General features: G+C 46.5%; 2 protein-coding genes across 3 annotated transcripts; one reads left to right on the forward strand and one right to left on the reverse strand.

Annotated features, from left to right (window-relative positions):
- Nucleotides 1-1,737: 1,737 nt before the first annotated feature.
- On the reverse strand, nucleotides 1,738-16,452 carry RAD17 (RAD17 checkpoint clamp loader component). Its single transcript, XM_005529484.3, has 16 exons — nucleotides 16,212-16,452; nucleotides 13,955-14,236; nucleotides 13,189-13,272; nucleotides 12,370-12,526; nucleotides 11,753-11,889; nucleotides 10,592-10,644; nucleotides 10,382-10,507; nucleotides 10,229-10,298; nucleotides 9,529-9,640; nucleotides 7,294-7,482; nucleotides 6,765-6,850; nucleotides 6,349-6,495; nucleotides 5,787-5,933; nucleotides 4,923-5,043; nucleotides 3,954-4,011; nucleotides 1,738-2,878 (listed from the first exon to the last, which is right to left on the reverse strand). The coding sequence occupies exons 1-16, from the start codon at nucleotides 16,242-16,244 to the stop codon at nucleotides 2,683-2,685; spliced, it is 1,998 nt and encodes a 665-aa protein (XP_005529541.3). The 5' UTR covers nucleotides 16,245-16,452; the 3' UTR covers nucleotides 1,738-2,682.
- Nucleotides 16,453-16,518: 66 nt separating this feature from the next.
- Nucleotides 16,519-19,671, forward strand: AK6 (adenylate kinase 6). Of its 2 annotated transcripts, XM_014258234.2 has the most exons (6): nucleotides 16,519-16,602; nucleotides 17,189-17,281; nucleotides 18,000-18,058; nucleotides 18,139-18,284; nucleotides 18,417-18,612; nucleotides 19,268-19,671. In XM_014258234.2, the coding sequence occupies exons 1-5, from the start codon at nucleotides 16,575-16,577 to the stop codon at nucleotides 18,604-18,606; spliced, it is 516 nt and encodes a 171-aa protein (XP_014113709.1). In that variant the 5' UTR covers nucleotides 16,519-16,574; the 3' UTR covers nucleotides 18,607-18,612; nucleotides 19,268-19,671. The 2 variants fall into 2 exon arrangements, with proteins under 2 accessions (XP_014113709.1, XP_005529519.1); XM_005529462.3 differs by lacking the exon at nucleotides 19,268-19,671 and having other exon boundaries at nucleotides 18,417-19,241.
- Nucleotides 19,672-19,749: the final 78 nt, after the last annotated feature.

Genomic DNA, 19,749 nt, shown 5'->3' on the forward strand with positions numbered 1-19,749 from the left:
ACACATCCCCCGTGACGTCACAAACACAAGGTTTGTCACCCTCCACCAGCAGGTGACATCACAACAGGATGACTGCCCACAGGCACCGGGGGAAGAAGGAAAATTCTGCTTCTTGTGTTTAACTTGTGTTTCCATGCTGCTCTCAGCCACCTGCATCCATGTCTACATCATCCTTGTCCCTGACCCTGGCCAAGGTCCCCTGTGAGGGAGAGCCTGGTTGGGGACTGCCAGCCTCGAGCCCACCCCCAGCCACAGCTTCACAAGGAGACAGGGCTGGGTGGTGCCTGTGTGAGCCACGGGACTCCCCAAAGACACCCAGAGCAGCTTCAGCTCTCTGATCACACCCAAAAAGTACATGCACCCTTTTTTCTGGGATGCTCCTAAACCACAGCATCATAGAATGAGCCAGGTTGGAAAAGACCTTTGAGATCATCGAGTCCAACCCAGCCCTAACAACCAGACCATGGCACTCAGTGCCACGTCCAGTCTTTTCATAAACCCCTCCAGGGATGGTGACTGCAGCACCCCCCTGGGCAGCCCATCCCAGCGCCCAGTCCCTCTTTCAGTGAAGAATTTTTTCCTGATGTCCAGCCTGAGCTTCCCCTGGTGCAGCTCGAGGCTGTCTCCTCTCGTGCTGCCGGTGGCTGCCAGGACAAAGAGCCCGACCCCCAGCTGCCTACAGCCACCCTTCAGGGAGCTGAAAGAGAGTGATGAGGTCTGTGCTGAGCCTCCTTTTCTCCAGGATAAACACCCCCAGCTCCCTCAGCCCTTCCTCACTTGTGCTCCAAGCCCCTCACCAGCCTTCCTGCCCTTCTCTGGACACGCTCCAGCCCCTCCACAGCCTTCCTAAATTGGGGGCCCTGAACTGAACAAAGCACTCGAGGTGCTGCCCAACCAGTGCCAAGCACAGGGGAAGAATCCCTGCCCTGGTCCTGCTGGCCACACCATTCCTGATCCAGGCCAGGGGCCATTTGTCATCTTGACCACCTGGGCAGGCTGCTGGCTCATGTCCAATCACTGCTGACCAGCACCCCATGTCCCTTTCACCCCTATCTGAAGCCCAGTTCTCTTCTTTCCCCACCTTGTACCTGGGACAGTGCCCAGGGAGCCAAAATGGCAGGGGGGCTGCACTGACACTCGTTCTTGCACCTGCCTGTGCTGCCAGCCCCGACCTCGGCCTCACCTGATGTGCTGTTAATTGGGGACTGGCTTTAATGGGGCAGCACTAGCACTGCAAAACACTCAGGCTCCAAACAGAATAATGGGGGGTTTGTGTGTGTGCCCAGGTGGTGTTTTCATGTGACAGAGCACAACAGCTCTGCAAGCTGTAGCTCACAGTGCCATCTGAGCACTGAATTCTGCCCTAACAAGGAAAAGGCCAACACAGCAGCTGCAGTTATCTGGTGCTGCTGTAAAGAAAGCTGAAAAGATACAACAAAGGAGGGTGTGGGTGTGCCTGCAAGATAAAAATCAGTATTTTGTGCCCTTCTGTTACTTGTGCTGGAGGCACCCCAGGAACAGCCCATCCAAAGCACCCTGTGGAGGAGGAAAAGGGTTAATGGTCATCAACAGCCAAGGACATTCTCATTTGCTGTAATGAGTACAGGTGTAACAGAATTTTAGACTTAAGAGAGAAGTTTCCCCCTTCAAAATGAAGCAATAGCTGTTAGATGAAAAGGCTACACCTGTCCCCTGAGAGAGGACAGATTCAGACTCTTTAAAAGCATTAATCCAAGGTCAGGGTGGATAAACGTGTTCTCTCTGTCAAAACTGGCCATAAGCAATACAGAAATGCAAACGTGCACCACACAAAGCTGTTTTGGTTTGACTTTTTTCCTCACTGCTGTGGTATTACTAACCACAGCACTCGATCCAGTGTCAGTTACCAAACACAGGATCAGTGTTTCCCCCAGCACAACTGCAAGTCAAGGAGAAAAACGGCACATTATACATTTAACTTCCTACAAAGTACAACTTCTGCTTAGTTGCTGCCTTTTCCCCTCTAAAAGTTATGAAAATATCTTTCCAAGGGGAATACAAAATAATGCATGGTACAACATTAGTTCCACTTATAAAGACATGAAGATCTTATTTATGTCTTCTGTAAGTCAGAGTACAAAACAGTATTGATACAGTAGAAGTTTTCTTTACATCATCAGTATGGGACATCAGACTTTTCAGGTGTAAATTTCAGCCTCTTCTTTCCAGAAGGGCTAAACTTCCAAACAATTGTTTTTTTGAAAGAGTGAATTTGAATAAACCTTTCAAATGCTGACAACCTAAGGCATGTGTGCTCAAGAAACACACTGCACAATTGCAAAGTATATTAAAATGTGTAAAAATAAAAATAATTTAAGACTGACACTGCTAATCTACAGTCCCTTTCAAACTGATTTCAGTCATTTATTTCTCTCTTGTTACTGCCCTAAGGCAATTTCACGGCTCAGGAGAGGCAGGAAATAGCTTGTACCTTAGCACTGGGCTCGGGCTGGCCCTGCAGAGTGAGGAGGACACCAGGAACTGTCTGGCCACTCACGGCAGGTCTGGACTGGGCTCCCAGCCCTCCTGGGCTCCCAGCCCTCGTGCATGGCTCGGCAGCAGCGCTGGGCAGAGCACGCTCTTCAGCAGTGCCTCGCAGCGCCGGGATCCGCGCGGGCACGGCAGAGGGAGTGTCCCGCTCTCTCAGTCGCTGTCATACTCCTCGATCCGCAGTTCCTCCTCCTCCAGGATGGCCTGTGCTGCGATGGGCTGGGGCTGGCTGCCGGGCAGGTCGCTGCTGCTGGACTGGCTGGAGGGGAGCCCCTCGGCGTCGCCGTCGGCACCGTCCCCGTGGAGCGGCAGCCCGGGCTCCTTGTCACCCAGAGCTTCCAGCTGCAGCCTGCAAGGCACCAGCGCAGTGACCACGGGCACACGGCTGCTCCCGCTGCCAGGGCTCCAGCAGAACCCCATTCCCTCCCACTGAGGCACTTTGGGAATGCTCAGTAACACAGTTTGCTCTCCATCAGAACCAATGAGGGAGGCAAATACCTGCATTTCTCTCTACCTACGGTTCCTGCACACTGAACAGATGGAAAAGGATGACGGTGTTTGCAGCAGGAAGTCACCCCTCAGATCAGACATTGTGACACCCCACCAACGTATTACTGCAGATACAAAATGTCAGCAGTATCCACAGGTATGCTGCAGGGAAACTTAAAAGGGATGAGGAAGTTACAATTAATTTGAGAAGCTTCACACCTTGTGGCGCAGACCAGGGCAATGACAAAGAAATACAGCCCTTAGGGACACCCTCCTTCCTCCCTGACCACAACCAACATGGCTTTTAATACAACAGCTGGGGAACAGGGTGGTGCTTGGAAATTCACACTTAAACTCAGCAGCAACACCAGGGACAAACAGGAGATGCTCTGTCAGATGCCTCAACAAACTGTGTCCTGGTTGTGAGATGACAGTCTGTCTCACTGCAGCTGTGACCTTGATTCTTAGCTAGAAACTCACCAATTAAAGCACTTCTTAAATTCCAGAGGTATCACAGCTCTAGAAGTGTAACAGAGACTCTGCTGGGGTAAATGAAGTCTCTGATTTAGAGGGCTCACAAGAGTCACAGCAGAGCTCCTCATGCCATGCCACCCCTGAGATTGCACACACAGCCTGTGAGGAGGCCACTGCAGTCTCACAGGGAAAAACCCTGGGTTTTCAGCAATCAGTAGCTAGAGCCTATGAAAAACCATGCATTCTGAAAGGTTTATTTTAAGCAGCCTTATAGGCAAAACTATTACATGATTAAACCAGTGCAACCATCTAATTTTAGATTAAATAACTCACTAAATGAACTTTTAAAAATACTTTGTCTTTGAATGTCACATCACCTACCCGTGTAATGAAAGGGTTCTTCCCCTCCATACATGACACAGTCTCACTTTTTTTTAACCACAGAAAGAAGTTCAGCTTACCTGCCAAAATGTCTTTTCAGTGGCAGCCTCCCCACGTCTTGGATAAAAGCAATCTGAGCTAAGAACAAAGAACCACCAGTATCATATTAGGTAGATTATAATGAACAGACAGTTGAACATAGTGGAAAACAATGACCTTAGTCGAGTATTCCTGTATATATTTGAAATATTTTAGATACCGAAACACCATGTGTGTAACTTTTTTCTTCCCCCGAACTGTTACTGCAATATATTTACAGATGGCTTACACACAAAATTCAAGATCCCTGACATTCATCCCCTGTGTATTTATCATGCAGAGCTATTATTCCACAGCCTACAAAATTCACTCATCTTGATGCCTTAGTTAAGACATGATGCTTTTTATTAAAAACCTTTAACAATAGCATAAGTGACCCAGCTCTCCAAATACTACCTTTTGCATTATGTACCACACAAAGTAGGTTTTTCTGCATCAACTGTTTGCTAATGGATTATCTCAGATTTAACTTTCTTTTTTTAATGCACTGCAAACTTGAATTTTGCTTCTTTTATCTGTGAAAGGCTTTTTGAGGTGTTGTAAGTCTGCTGCTGTTAGTGGAATTCAGTAAGCAATGAAGATCTAATCAATATTGCCTACTTGGTTTTCCAAATCTCCTCTCATCAAATCCTCCAGCAAATATAATAAAAGCCCTTGCCTACTTGGTTTTCCAAATCTCCTCTCATCAAATCCTCCAGCAAATATAATAAAAGCCCTAAGCCTAGAGAGCACCTTAATGACTGAAGTTTGACCAACCTGACAGGGCAGCTTTAATTTTGGCTGTGGTACTGGAAGCATCTTTGGGCATCACCTACATAACATTTACCAGCAGAATGTTTTATACTGAGGCAAAAGCATAAACAGTATTGACCTTTCAGCTTATGAAATTTGTCAGTATGTTTCAATTGCAAAAAGAGCCCAAGATCAAGAGTTACCTTGATCCACCTTACCTTGGTTTCTCATTGGGTTTGCTAACATAGCAAGATAAGGCAGCAGCTCTGTCTGAAGGCACTCGGGGGGTAAACAGAAGCTTGAAAACAGAGATTTTGCAGCAAGGCAATTTTCCTGATACTGCAAGAGTTGGGAGGGGGGAGAAACACAAGTAAAAAGCCTGGTAAACCATCATGAATGTAGATGTTCTGTACCATAACACACAGACTTTCTTCCTGCCTGCTACACAGAGCTACTGAAAAATTAGTCCAGATAAAGAAAAGGTAAGCATTTAACATACCAATCATAAAAATGGTACGATTCTTCAACTTTGCCTTTTACTAGGCATTAAAATTTAAAAAAAATAAAAAAAAAAATTCTTTGATTACAGAATTCCCAGACAATCCACGCCAATGCTTTTTGCCAATATATTAGTTCAAATGTAAAAACATGCCAAGACCTGCTGTATCACCTGAACAAGCTGTTTCTGATAAACACATAAACTGCAGCAGCAGGAATTTCTTACACTTATACAACACTTACACTTACACAACAGTTCAGTGTGCTTCAAGCTGCACAAAACCAAACTCAATTCTAGAAATACTTACTAGTATTTCAATTCCAATTGTCTCTCTATTAATTTAGGATTAAGAGTCTCCCAGGAACATGTCAGCTTGGACACAGGCATCACACTTTGTCAGAGGCCTCCAATTTATTTTTACATTAAAGGAGTGACGCAAACTGTTCTTCTAGCAAGTGCTTTATAGAACCAGATTATCTCAAAATAGGGTATTTTACAAGCTGTAATCAAATTTCATCCATACTACTCAACAGTCACACTTGGGGGAAAAAAGAATTAAGAAAAAATAAAATCCAGGACTTACCTTCTTATTGATCAAAAACCACTGGGGTTTATGCAAGGGTCGGAACCCCATGCCCCCCTGCTGGTGTGCAAAGGCTCTGGATGTATTGGAGTGGATCACCCCTCGGGTAGCCACAGAGGCACTGTAGCTCTCCATCACAAGCCGTGTCTGAGAGAGAAATGGGGCTTTGTGTGAGCTCATTTGCACTGAAACACACTCAGTAGCTGCAGTGGCATGACATGCACAGCATTTTTAAGTTTAGATTACTGCAAAGCCTGTATTGAAAGCAGCTGAGAAAAATCAAACAGCTTGATTCCTTAGCACAAACATATTCTACTCAAAATATACTTTGCAAAATATCCTACAAGCACTACAACCCACTGTAGTAAAATGCTGACAGAAGCTGGACAAAACGTTGGCTCTGCATCTCTTCTGCAGATGATGTACTTAAGCATTCTTTAACAGTTCATGTCACTCACACCCTAAGTTTGCAGCAAACTTTCCAAAATGCAGCGAAAAGTCAAGAGGCTCAATGTCAAAGTACTTAAAAACAAGTGTGGGCCTATAAAAAGATGACACTTACACTCCAGTTACTACAAAGGACATCAGCAGTGCTCAGATATTCACTGGCCCTCACTACATCATCTATATCAGAAAAGAAATCCACGTAGTTCTGGTGCAGGTATAGATTGAACATGCTTCCAGACATATGTGATTTTTCCACAATATCCTGTCAGGAAGAAGAAAAGTTTGGATTTTACAGGTGGATAAGGAAAAGGATGCTGTGTATGGAAAGCTGTGATGCAGCTAGGCTAGGGAGCTGGAACACAAGGTCTGTGCCCTGATGCCCAGACACAAGGAGCTGGTTTGCCCCAGTGGTCCCTTCCAGATGAGTGATTCTCTAACTCTGTATGCACACCAGCTGAGACCAGTGACCAAAGCCATGTGGCTGAGTATCTGCTCCAGTCCCCTGAACTCGTGAAGCCATTGCAGGAGTACCTCAGGCTGAATGAGCAAGGTGTCCCGGCGGTGTTTGGACAGGTGAGCAGGCAGCTGAGGGCACTCTGCTTCTGACACTGCTTCTCCTGAAAAGGATTGCACAGGCTTTAGTCTGTATGTTCAGAAATGCTGTTAGCAACTGTCAGCTCCAGCAGTAGCAAAATTACAGATTCTCCGTTCCCAGAGAGCCCTGGGAGAGGCACAGGTACTAGGTACTTAATTATTATAGCCAATATCACACAGTCATCAATACCCAATTAGCTGCATTAAGTTTCATATAAGAAATCTAATAAAATTATTTTTGTATTCCCTCACCTCACTACTTCTTCTCGGCTGGTTTTGTAATTGTGAGTTACTACTAAAATATGCACAGCCAGTGGCATTAGGGACTCCAATTTAGCAGATTTTATACGACTGTTACTGACCAAACACCCCAGAGGCCATCCAAAGCCTTACTTTAGCAACTCCAGCTAGTAGCAGCTGACATTCTTTGCCCAGTGAAAGGGGGAACAAGTCAAAGTTTTCTTACTTTTGCAATAGATAATTTTTCCCAGAGCATGGAAAAGAAAAATGGATGCATCCTTGCCACCAATAGCTTGTATCTCCTGGTCTTCTGAGGTATCACATTTACTTTTCTTTCTTACTTTGGAAACTTCCTCACATTTTATTGTGGAGCTCTTCTTCTTCTTTGACCAAAATTCTTTCTCCAATGAGCAGTCTATCAATAAAATCAAAAATAAAATCAAGACACAGTGCATGATTCTGCAGAAGTTTTCTATTATGTTGCTACTGCTAATGTTCTATGTGAACAAACAGTACTAATAAAAAGAACAGAACAGGCTATATAAATGGGAGCCCTATGAGAAAACTCATTTATTAGGAACACAACCCAGTCGCCTAAATTAGCATCATTCATTACTTTCATTCCACTTCTGTCCCTTAAGCCACAGCTGAGATACCAAGTACTTTTTTGAGCAATAAACAGCTGTCTTTGAAAAAAGCATTCAGGCTTACCCCTTCTAGTTCTGATGCATTCCCCACTTGACCATGTTTAGATTTTCATGTTTATAAAGCACAAGTACAAATGAATGTATGTAAATTATATTTCAGTTACATCCTGTTATTTCAGTTACATCCTGTTTACTTATCAAGTTTGTCTTCTACTGGCATAAACTGTACAATAACCTCCCTGGAAAATGAAGTGGCAAAGAAAACCTTTCATTTAGGTGATTCTTCCAACTGCCTAATATCTTCCACACAGTTTGGAGCTTCATGAAATAAAATCCTTATTCTAGTCTAAGTTAATAAACTTGAAAAATTTCACCCACAATTTCATTTTGTGGCATTTGAATGTTCCTTATTGAGCTAAGATAAATTCTCCATTAGGTATTTATTTTTCTTTTCTCCCACAATCACCGTGGATCTATTTCACCCTATTTTATTTGTAATAGTGTTACAAAGTGAATGTATCAGTTGCGCTTGTGTAGACACACACATCAAGATTCAACACACCTTACACACATAAAAACAAGTGCTGCACGCTCAGGAGACGAGCAAGGAGAGAGGGTGTCCCCCAAACCTGCAGAGTATCACTGGCAGCATCACGTTTCACCTCACTGGAATACCTGCACAACTAAAGCTGTTCTGCTCAAACACGCTCCCAGTGTCAGAGAAAACGTGAGAGGAGAATGTTCAGTGTGCTGTGACTCCAGCAGTCCACGTACAAGAAGCTCTGAAGTCATATGCCTTTGTTTTCTCCACAGCTCTAACTCCATGGTTAAGTTAACCATGGTAATTTATTAAAAGTTACACAAACTGGTTATTTTAACGTTATTTAGATTTTCTGGAGGATGTATCCAGCAGTGAGACACTGCATGCTTCTCTCAGATATCACCAATCTAATATCCACTCATACTAATGGCATAATCACCACACTGGGAGCAATCCTCTGCTTTTCTGATTCACACAGAACAACCCAAGCTTGCTACACCTGAAGACATCATCAGAACAGTTGACCTTCAATGTCTGCAAGTTAATGGTAGAAACTTTACTCTCTCCCTCGTGTAATACAACTAACGCTGCCCAGCTAACTTCAATATACCCTAAAATTAGAAAAGTACAACACTCCCTCTTAAAAATGGACTTGAAACTACCTTTAATCTTGTATTCCGTGAGCACATTTGGTATTTGCAAAGCAAATGGGAGGAAAAAATGTGTGACAGAAACAATACCATTGCCAGCTCTACCACATATAGCAGAAGACAATTGATGAGCCTGTTTCCTTAGCTCTAAGTTTAACGTAAATGATGCCACCATTTTGCAGTCCTGAGAATGAACAACACATGCCAGAGTACTGCTTTTAAAAATGCAACTCACAGACATTGGTTCCTTAACCATTACTGACTGTAAAATGCTCATAAAATAAGCAGTTTAGGAAAGGCAAAAACCAAGCAATGAAAGCATCCCTTTCAAACCAAGAGTTTCTGCATCATAGAAACTCTGAACAGCAAACACAAATAGCAAAGACATCAGGAAGAGGGTACTTGATCAAATTACATCAGCACATACACAGATGTCATGGTTTAACCCCAGCTTGCAGCAGCTGAGCCCCAGTCACGCCCCCACACACTCTGTGTTTATTCCTGCTCCACAGAAGCGTGTCAAGAATGTTTTTGCAACTCACCCACCTGTGCTGCAACTGTGAACAGAACGTGTTTTCAGCAGAAATGCTCAAAATATCACTTAATAAAACCATAATTTTTACCTTTCATAGAGGAAAACTGAAGGCTGTTTATTGCGCTTCTTATGTCACCAGAACAACCTCTGCAAAGCAACTCCAGAGAAGTTCTATCAAGGGCATAATTCTTCTCTCTGTTCTACAAGGAAAACCAGCATTAAAGCAATAGAAGAGCAAGAAAAGGACTATTTGAACATGGCTCTGGGAACCAACCTCTCACACACCTGCAACAGACACAAGAGTATCCACCGTGTGCTCAAACCACAGAATACTGTGACCTTTAAAGCACACTGTCACAATTTATACAACAATATTAAAGAGAAAATACACATAACTCTTTGCAAGGTGTGACTCAATATGATACTTGCTTGTAATCAAAACAGTTCAGGGACAATACAGGATTTAGGTTCATGACCTCTTCTGGCCAGTTGGATATGTGAAAGATTGTATCTCTTCCTATTATTTGTTTCATTTATACAGTTATTCTAATTACCAGACGAATTTTCAGGAGCAACTTTGTAGACTTAGACCACAGATCAAGTGAAACTCATCTTAAAAACAAGGTATCTTTTCAGCTTGCTCCTTGCTTTTTGTTGTTGTCGGGGAAAATGTTTTTTGCCTTGGGGAGATGAGGGGCTCTGCTTTCAAAGATCAAGTACAGTAACAAAAAACCCATTTTTTATATGGTCCTAGCACTGCACAGAAATTATGAGCTTCAACAACTTACCATACTGGCTTCTGCTGCAGCTATTCGATTAAGAACTTTCATCATATTTGTTGGTGCAACAGGCTTGAAACTGTTGAATTCCATTAAAAAAAAAAATTAGTTTCTAACCTCTCAGTTGTTTGAACCATGTCTTAATGAGGTAGAAGATCTTACCTAATATTGTATATACACAACTCCTCTACAATATCTGCGGGGAATAGTGACCTCTGGCTGCTGTCTCCACTGAAGTTATCTGAGATTATAAAGACAAGGGGGCACCTACTCCTACGAACAAAACTCCTGCATTGCAAAACAGCAAAATGTGATGAACTCCAGCTTTGCAAGTTTCTAAAGCTCATAATTAACAACTTGTTTGCCACTGACCTGAGGATTTCATGTAGACTGCCAGGGTCTCGGTAGAATTGGTTCGGGATGTCCTGCCCAAAACAAAGAGCTGCTGTCATTACATTCAGATGTAAAACTCTCCTGCACAGACTGATTGTCATGGCACTCTACATTGCCACGTTGTTTTAGCTCCTGGTTTGCTTGCTGTCAGCTACACTTAGAACACAGCTGGAGACAGACAGAGGAGCAGCAGAGGAAACAAGCCCAACGCACAGTATGTCTCATTATGGAAAACCATCATCTGCAAAGAAGCGTTTTCTTGCTGTCACAGTTTCCTAAGACACAGCCCTGGGTGATCACACAGCCTGTGAACAAGAGTTTTGCCCAGAGAACAAACACCCCAGGAAGCAGCTCCCTTGGGGAGGAGGGCACGATACCCACGTGAGGTGTGACAGGACCTCCACAAGAAGCTGCCTTTATAAAGACAAGTCTCATGAGATTCTGCTTCCTAAATTCTACAGTACACTGCATTACCCTGCTAGAATTTCTGTCTCTTTTGGTCTTGAAAGTTTACAGACAATCTGACTACTGATTTCTAAAATTTCACTCAGGAAAAGAATTGAAAAGTTCAGAAAGAAATAGCTATTGAAAGACACTTCTACACAAATACAAATAAAGACTTGTCCTGTACCTGCCCACAAACCCTCAGCTTACACTTCTGCCCTCAACACCACCACCTGTGTAAAAGCAGGGAGAAAGTGCTAAATTTCAACTGTTCCTGCTTGTCTTCATTCTCATGTGTCCCCTACACTCTCCTGCATCATTGAAGAACAGGAATAGTGGTGTGCTTGCCACTCTTCCTGTTTATACACATATATATTTCCAGAAACTTAATCATCCAGAAACATGGGAATGACTTCTCAGTATTGCTTGCTCTACTTTCTGACACTCTGTTATGTACTTCTGTGCTCAAACCAGACTCCCATTTCTGCCTGACTACTTGCTTCTGTGGCATAACTAACTACAGGTAGGATGTGGCTCTGGACTGCTGCAGAGACACAAAAAGTAGCGAAAATCTCATCTGCAGTAAAGCAGACTAACTCTGGCAAACACCAATTAAGTATCTGAAGGTAGTCAGCACGTCAATATTGCAACAAAAGGTACTGTTTGAAACACAACATTTCACAAGTTTTCACTTACTTCAATAAGAATAAGCTTTTTATCATTTCCTGAGGACTCCCCAAGCATCTGAAGTTTGTTATACTTATTTGCTCTTAATAGAAAATCTTGAAAGAGGGCTGCTTGGGCCTGACTCGGAAACGTATGAAAATTTGAGTCTGAAAGAGAAAACTAATTAAAAATATGTATTCTATATTACACCAAGTAAAACATAAATACCCACATGAACTAATACCCACCCATGCTATTTTCTGACAGCAGCAATGAACAAGCTCTTTGGCAAACATATGACAAACATATTGTTTGGGGTGTAATTCAACTGAGGACCCAGACAAAGACACTTACCTGTTTTCATTTATTTGGTTCAAATTATATCCAGGCTATTACAGAGCTCTCTATTCTGTATTTGAATTGTCAATTATTTTGGACTAAAGACTGTAAAAAAGCCCAAAACCTTTTCCAGATAAAAGCAACAGAAAGATTCTCGTTGAACACTAAGGAATGGATTCACATGGATGTAGATCTGCTTTCATATGTGACAGACAGAAACTAAGCAAAAATACAAGATCAAAAACGCACAAAAGTAACTGGAGGGGGGAAAAAAAAAAGGTAAAAATAAAATCCTTCAACATACTTACCATGGCCAAACATATTTCTCAAGTCTTCCTTTGTGAAGTCTAAAGAGAGTGGATTGGTCCATTCTTGCACCTGAAGGCCAAGATCTCTGGCTAGAATTTGCAGAGTCGCAGTTTTTCCACAGCCAGGAGGGCCAGTAAGCAGCAAGACAGAGCCACCCTGCCACAGAGATACAAAACATGATCACAAATGTGATAAATAAAGACTGACAGTTGGCTAAGGATGAATATTGGTTGAATTTCTCCTGTAGTTTCTCTGGTAATTATCCTCTCTCCCAGTGAAACCCCAGTCACACATTCTGTGCTGTAAATTTACCTGCTGAGTACTCAGAGAACCAGGCCAGGACTCTTGAGAGCCTTGCTCTGCTCCTAATGCCTCTGGTAAATAAACTGCATGTGACTGCCAACACGACAGACATTCCTCTGGAGAGCCAGCTCTAGTAGGCCAGGCTGGCAATTTGTGTCTCAGAACACTTCTTATCAGCCAAGATTAAGAACATCCTCACCACCCTTACACCAACTCAGTGCAGCTGGAAATTTGTCATGAGACTTAAAAATTAACATGGCAGAGATAAAATGCAGCTTCAAACACATACTGAGGAGTTGTGATTTATGACTGGATGCCAGAAAACAGTATTTCTGAGCAAAAACAGAATCCACCTCTTAGGAACATAAGCCCAAAATAAATGCACAAGCTCTAACCTATGTTCTTAGGGTATTTCCTACAATGCAGAAGCTACAGAATTGCTATCTCTCTCAGTTCTCTGAACCTGAAATTGCATCCAGCTCGATAGTATGGTCTGATGATTTTAGCAAGTTTACCTGCTTTGGCTGCCTCTGAAATATGTATGTTTTTAACCAGGTTTCAACTTCCTCAATCTTCTTCTTTTGCACAGCAAGGTCATTCTGAAACAAGGTTAAAATATGTGAAAGTTATATACTGAACTCTTGGTTTCTAATGATGAAATTAAAGAATAGAATAAACGCCGGGTAAAGTATCAGGAGACATGTTGGTGTGTGCTTCAGTTACGTGTGTGCTCTGCAGAAGCAGTGCCACAGCTAAGGATGATAATCTCATCCTGTTTCCTCAAACAATCAGTTTTCCATTCTTTGTAGTCAGGAAATAATGAGTTATTTATTATTCTTTAAGCGATAACACTTCAGTCTTGTCTGTGTCAGGATACCTCATAGCTATTGCTGGAGATAGTCCTTTTTACTTTCTTTACTCCAGTACTGCAGAGGTTTTTGGAACTTTTGCAAATCCCACATAGCTGGGTCTCCTCAGTGCTTGGAGTACTGGATGTACTACAATTCAGTCACAGGTTCAAGAGTTTACAGATGGACTGACAGGAAACATCTCCTGAGCAGGAAGCTGCTCAGGAAGCCTGGGGGAACGTGCTCCCTGGGGCGTGGCTTCGTGCACTGGCTGGCAGTGAATCGATCAGCATTGACAGTGAATCAGTGACCCATAACCCTGTGCTTTAGCAGACAGGGCATGGTGAGAGCCTGGCTGCTGCAGGCTGTGGACAGAAGCACAACGTGTCCCAACGGTGTCCCCACTAGATAGGCACTGCAGGAGCTCGCACACCTGGCTTTCAGGTCGGTATCTCTCCACCCACGGCAGCTCCTCCCGGGCCTGGCTCCGGCTCCGCCCAGGCCTGGCACAGGGCGGGTCCGCAGCGCACGGCTTGGCTCTTTTCCTGGGAGGAGCCGTGGCTCTGCTCTTCTCTGCCGCGGGGCTCGGGTCTCTCTGCTTCTGCCGACGGCCCCTGCCAGAGCCGCCCCTCAGCGCCTTGACAGCAACCGTACAGGGGGCAATGCCTGGGCTTCCAAAGAAGTCATCAAACGGCTGTGACAGCCAGTCTGTCACCTGCAGAAACACAAATATTTGAGGAGGAATGCAGCGCTCTCCTCCCCTCCGCTGGGCACAGCTATCTGTAGAAAATGGGAGATTTTTATCAAATTTATCAAATGTACCTTGCCCCATGCCTGGCAGTGCCCAAGGCCAGGCTGGACGGGGCTTGGAGAAACATGGGACAGTGGAAGGTGTCCCTGCCATGGCCGGGGTGGGGCTGGGTGGTTTTAAGGTCGTCCTAACTACAACTGGTCTGGGGTTCCACAGTTGTTCTGTATTAAAAAAAAAAGCTGCATTATTGTGCCAGGAGTATTTGGCAGCAAACTGGCAAATCAGAACAAGTTGAGAACTCCACAAATGCACATCCAACCTAAAGAATCAAAACAGAATGAAAAAGCAGTGTCAGCTTACTCAGACCACTTTTACATGATGGCAATGTTCACACTGTCTCTGTGCAGTGTTCAGTATGTGGCACTTTTTGTCCCCTTTTTAAAAGTATCTACAGTGCAACCATTTGTGCATAAAAGTTAGGAAGAGATGGCAGAGGACAGTTATTGAGGCAGCACAGTAAAATCAGGGAGTGTTTGCTGCTCTGCACAGCTTGGGCTGAACCAGAGCCCATGCCAGGACAAGCAACATTGCTGGCAACAGCAAGTTCTGGATTTGAGGAACACCCTGCTGGGACAGGGCGGCAGACTCACCCCCAAGTAACAGCACAGGGGTCCTGTGGCAGCCCCTCCGTGTGGGACATGTGAGAGCAGACACAGCATCCCCCAAAAGGGCTGTGAAAACTCTAAACCAGCACTGCAGCTGGCAGACAGGACACTCAGAGCTGTGTGTAGCAGGAGGCTCTGTCTCCAATGGGCTCAAACAGCTCCAGCACGGCCCTGCTTGCAAAGCCCCCACTGGGAAATACAGGAGGGTTGTCATGCTGCTTTTGGGGTGAATAATGCTGAAACCAGGCTGACTCCTCCATCCCAAAGACATCAACATCCTGAGAGGGAGCTGAAGCTGGTAAAATGCCCAGAGAAAGGAACAACCAAGTGCCAGCACTGAGAGCTTCTGCAGAGCTGCTGAGCTGGCACGGCCTGGGCACATCTGACTGACAGGGCAGCACTTCAGACCACAAAAACACCGTCCCAGATTTTAAAGGCAGCGTCTCCTGACATTTCCCTCCTTGGTGGGTGTGGGGATTCCTTCTGGAGTGGGGATGATGTGATCTCAGGGTCACTGCCTGAGGCTGAGCCAAACGCACACAGCTTGGGTGAGTACTGTAATTGTTTCTGCTGGCTTTAATACAATTGCCTCAGTGCTAAGAATCACAGAATCATTAATGCTGGAAAGCACCTCCAAGATCATCAAGGCCAGCCTTTACTTTGTATTTCCACTGTTCATAAAGCATATTCACATTTTAGCTGTTGTTCCACAACAGCAGTGGTTACAGTGCCTTGGTTATAGCGCCTGTACTGTGTAGTGAATAATACTGATTAAAATCTCTTTCTCCAATCATTATCAAGTACACTCGCATAAATACATCTGGTTTGGCAGCCTCGATCCTGCAGGACAAGGCTGTGTGAGGTTCGGTGACCTCTGCAGGATCCTGTCCACACCAGCCACCGACCAGCTCTGGGGCTGGCACCGGACCCAGCTGCACCCAGAGCCGTCTCTGAGGGGTTTGGAAAGCGGGGGGCTGTGGGGCGGTTTGCAGGGCTACACGAGGTTCTGGGGTTCCTCCCGCACCTTCTCGGGCACCTCGCACCGTGCCCGGCACCGTTACTGTCACACACACCGAATTTAGGCCGAATTTGCACAGCCACCCGCGATGCCCCCTTGAAAGGGGAGGGTCGCTTCAAGTGACACCAAACCAAATCTCTCTTTAGTAAAAGTCAGAACAACCCCCAGTGAAAAAGGACAAGAGGCCTTGAGACTACTTGAGACAGAGACCACGGAGGAACGACCGGGCCGCCGAGAGCCCCTTGCTCACACCCACCTCCGCCGGCCTTCCTGGGCCGCTGCCGGACATCCTCGGCCGGGGGGGCCCTCCCGCTGCCCCCGCCGGGCCCAGGCGGAGATCCGACGTCGGGGCCTGGGGCTCGGCGCTCCGGGAGAGCCGCGGTGTGGCCGGGGGTGTGGCTCGGTGCCCCGGGACGCGGTGCCCGGCGGTCTCGGGGAGCTCTCGGGGCTCCGCTCCCGGCGCGGCCGCGTCCCCTCACACGGCGCCTTGGGCGGGGTCCTTCCTGCCCGCCGGCTCTTAGCTGTCCGCGCCGCGCCGGGCAGCGCGGTGACGCCATCGGCGCGCGCGGCGGCGGCGGAGGCCCCCGCGCACGTGTCCCCAAGGCGACGGGCGGCGGCCATGCGGAGGCCGAACCTGCTGATCACCGGTGGGCACCGGGGGGCACCGCGGGGCACGGCACGGCCCACACCGCAGACCGGGCTGCTGTGGGGTCCAGGCCCGGGGTGATGTGGGGTGTGAGGTCCAGGCCTGGGATCACTGGGGACCTGGGGTCCCGGCCTTGGCCCAGCCCGAGGTGATTCGGGGCGTGGAGTCCCAGCATGGAGGGATTTGGGGTTTGTTACCCCGGCCCCATCACAGCCCGGGGTGGTTTAGGTTGTGAGGCAGCAATCGGGCTGATCTGGGGTGTGGGGTCCCAGCGGGGGGAGGTTTTGCAGCTCCAGTCCTTCATGAGAACGTGGGGCTCCCCCGTATTACCTGCTGGTTTTCAAGTATATGGAGATTGCCCTTCGAACCCTCGCGGTGTGAATGACTTTCCTGCACACAGTCAGAATTCTCCCCCTGTTTTCCTGTTTCGCTCTCCCGTTTCTCTTTGTCCTGCACCTTTCTGTCCCTTTTTCATCCCGTGACCTCTCCAGTGTGAGCTTTCAGAAGGTTGCAGTTCCCCTGGTGAGGGGTGTTGGAGGGGACCTGCGAGCTCTCCCCTTACCTTGTGCTGTGGGTTTGGTCTCCAGGCACTCCGGGAGTTGGGAAAACCACGCTGGGAAAGGAGCTGGCATCCAGAGCTGGGCTGAGCTACATCAACGTGGGGGACCTGGCCAAGGAAGGTGCTGTGTCACAGCAGTCCCCTGAGCACGGGGACACGCTCGTGTGGCTCTGCTGGGGGTGTCTGGTGCACTGGGAGCCCCTGCACTCCTGTCTGGGACAGCTGGGGGACTCACCTGGAGAGCAGAAGGCTCTGGAAGAGCTCAGAGCTTCCAGTGCCTAAAGGGACTCCAGGAGAGCTGGAGAGGGACTGGGGACAAGGGATGGAGGGACAGGACACAGGGAATGGCTTCCCACTGCCAGAGGGCAGGGCTGGATGGGATCTTGGGCAGGAATTGTTCCCTGGCAGGGTGGGCAGGCCCTGGCACAGGGTGCCCAGAGCAGCTGGGGCTGCCCCTGGATCCCTGGCAGTGCCCAAGGCCAGGCTGGACATTGGGGCTGGGAGCTCCTGGGACACTGGGAGCTGGCCCTGCCGTGCCTGGGGTGGGAATGGGGGGCTCTGGGGTCCCTTCCAACCCAAACCATTCCAGGATTCTGTGTATTGAATCGATTTCCTTCAGTAGACATGTCTGTAGCAGCATACCTGGTGCAAAGTAATAAATAACAAACCTATCCTTACATGGATTTGTAAACAAATCCGTGCCATGTTCCCTGCCCTGAACTCTGCCTTTTGCCTGCAATCTCCTGAGACAAACACAACAGTGTAAATTAATTGTGGTAAATGAATTGTGGTCACTCCTCTGCTACCCACCAACCGTCCGGGGGCTCTGTGTGCTGCAGGAGAGCTGTATGAAGGCTTTGATGAGGAGTACGACTGCCCCATTTTGGATGAAGACAGGGTAAGTGCAGCCCCAGGCCCTCCCCGCTGTGCTCTGGCTGTGCAGTGCCAGGGGAGCCTGCCCTCCGTGTCGCTTTGCAGGTGATAGATGAGCTGGAGGACAGGATGAGTGAGGGAGGGGTGATTGTGGATTACCACGGCTGTGACTTCTTCCCCGAGCGCTGGTTCCACATCGTCTTTGTGCTTCGCACGGAGAACTCCTGCCTGTATGACCGGCTGGAGAGCAGGTGTGTCACTGGGCTGGGCAGCCAGCAAAGGGCTGCTGCGGGGCTTTCTGAGGGCAGAAATCACTGATCCTCAAACAAACACCGCTGTTTTCTCTGTGCCTCAGACTGTCTCTTGGTGCTCTTGTTCTCTAGGGGCTACACGGGGAAGAAGCTGCAGGACAACATTCAGTGTGAAATTTTTCAGACTCTGTATGAGGAAGCTGTGTTGTCATATAAAAGGGAAATTGTACACCAGTTACCCAGCAACACTCCAGAGGACCTAGAGAGAAATTTGGATCAGATTATGCAATGGATTGAGCAATGGATGAAGGACAACAACTGACTTTTGGTGAAACAGTAACCGCTGGATCTCTTCTTGGGAGGGAGGGTTTAATAAATGATATTCATAATTACTGTATTATAAATGAACGTGAGTTTTGCTGTAGCTGTCTGGGGGGTACAGGAAAGCTCAGAGGAGCCAGCTTGTGATGATTTATAACAGCACCCTGAGAAGCAGCAGAACTGATACAAGTGACTGAAAGGATGGAAATGAGGCAATTGCTCTGAGTAGCAGAAGTTGTGTTCAATAACTGAGAATTCTTTGGACCTTAAAATTAAAAGCAAACCATGAATTCCCCGTAAGAAAACTGTAAAATCCTGATAATAAGTGGCAGTTGAGGCAAATTTGATTTCCAGAGGGTGGAACAGTATCCAGGAAAGGAGTTGGTTTTATGTTGAGTTGTGGGACTAAAACCTGCAGTGCTCCACTGTGGTCTTGGGCATCTGAGGGTAATGCAGAGTGAGAGAGTTTGGTACAGGTTAAGGTGGGTCCTTTGCTTTGGAGGGAAAAGAAGTGATGTGAGAGTTACTTTAAAATGATTGCACAGAGTTTTGGAGGTTTGTTCCTGTGTAAGGAAACACTGGGTATGTGAGCACTGGTCTGGAGTGTTTAACAATAAACTTTATTTTTCCTTTTTTCTCTGTCTTCCCATCTCCTGTCCCAGTTATGGAATGTATGCATCTGTGCAAGATTACCCAGGAAATGCTTCACTTGTCGGGATGGACTTGCAGTGATCCAAAACGTGGTTACAGATAATAAAACACTGTCGGGGATCTGTTGTGATTGCTATTAAAGCCTGGGCCCCAGGGGGGCAGGGCTGCACAAGGAAGAGAAAACCTTTCTTGTTTTTCTAGCTTGGAAAGACAGCCTTGTGAGGGACTGTAGGGAGTGCTTACTTATAAGCCTTTTACGTAACTGAGTTTGTACAGTGAAACAACTTTATTGAAAATTTCTCTTGTGAAGAGTGTTATTGTTACATGTTTTTACTTTTTTATTCCAGATTTGCTATTGGGTTGATTTTTTGGGTTTGTTTTTTTTTTTGGTGGCACTTGCGGAGCAACACTGCGACAGAACTTTGATGATATTATAAACCGAAGCGGTGAAAAGCAGCGTGTTTATTGGGAGGATTGTGCCCAGGCATTGTGT

The sequence above is a fragment of the Pseudopodoces humilis genome, chromosome 4 (assembly GCF_049639895.1).
Source record: "Pseudopodoces humilis isolate 2021_Gansu_Grassland_sample_001 chromosome 4, ASM4963989v1, whole genome shotgun sequence".
Classification (NCBI taxonomy): Eukaryota; Metazoa; Chordata; class Aves; order Passeriformes; family Paridae; genus Pseudopodoces; species Pseudopodoces humilis.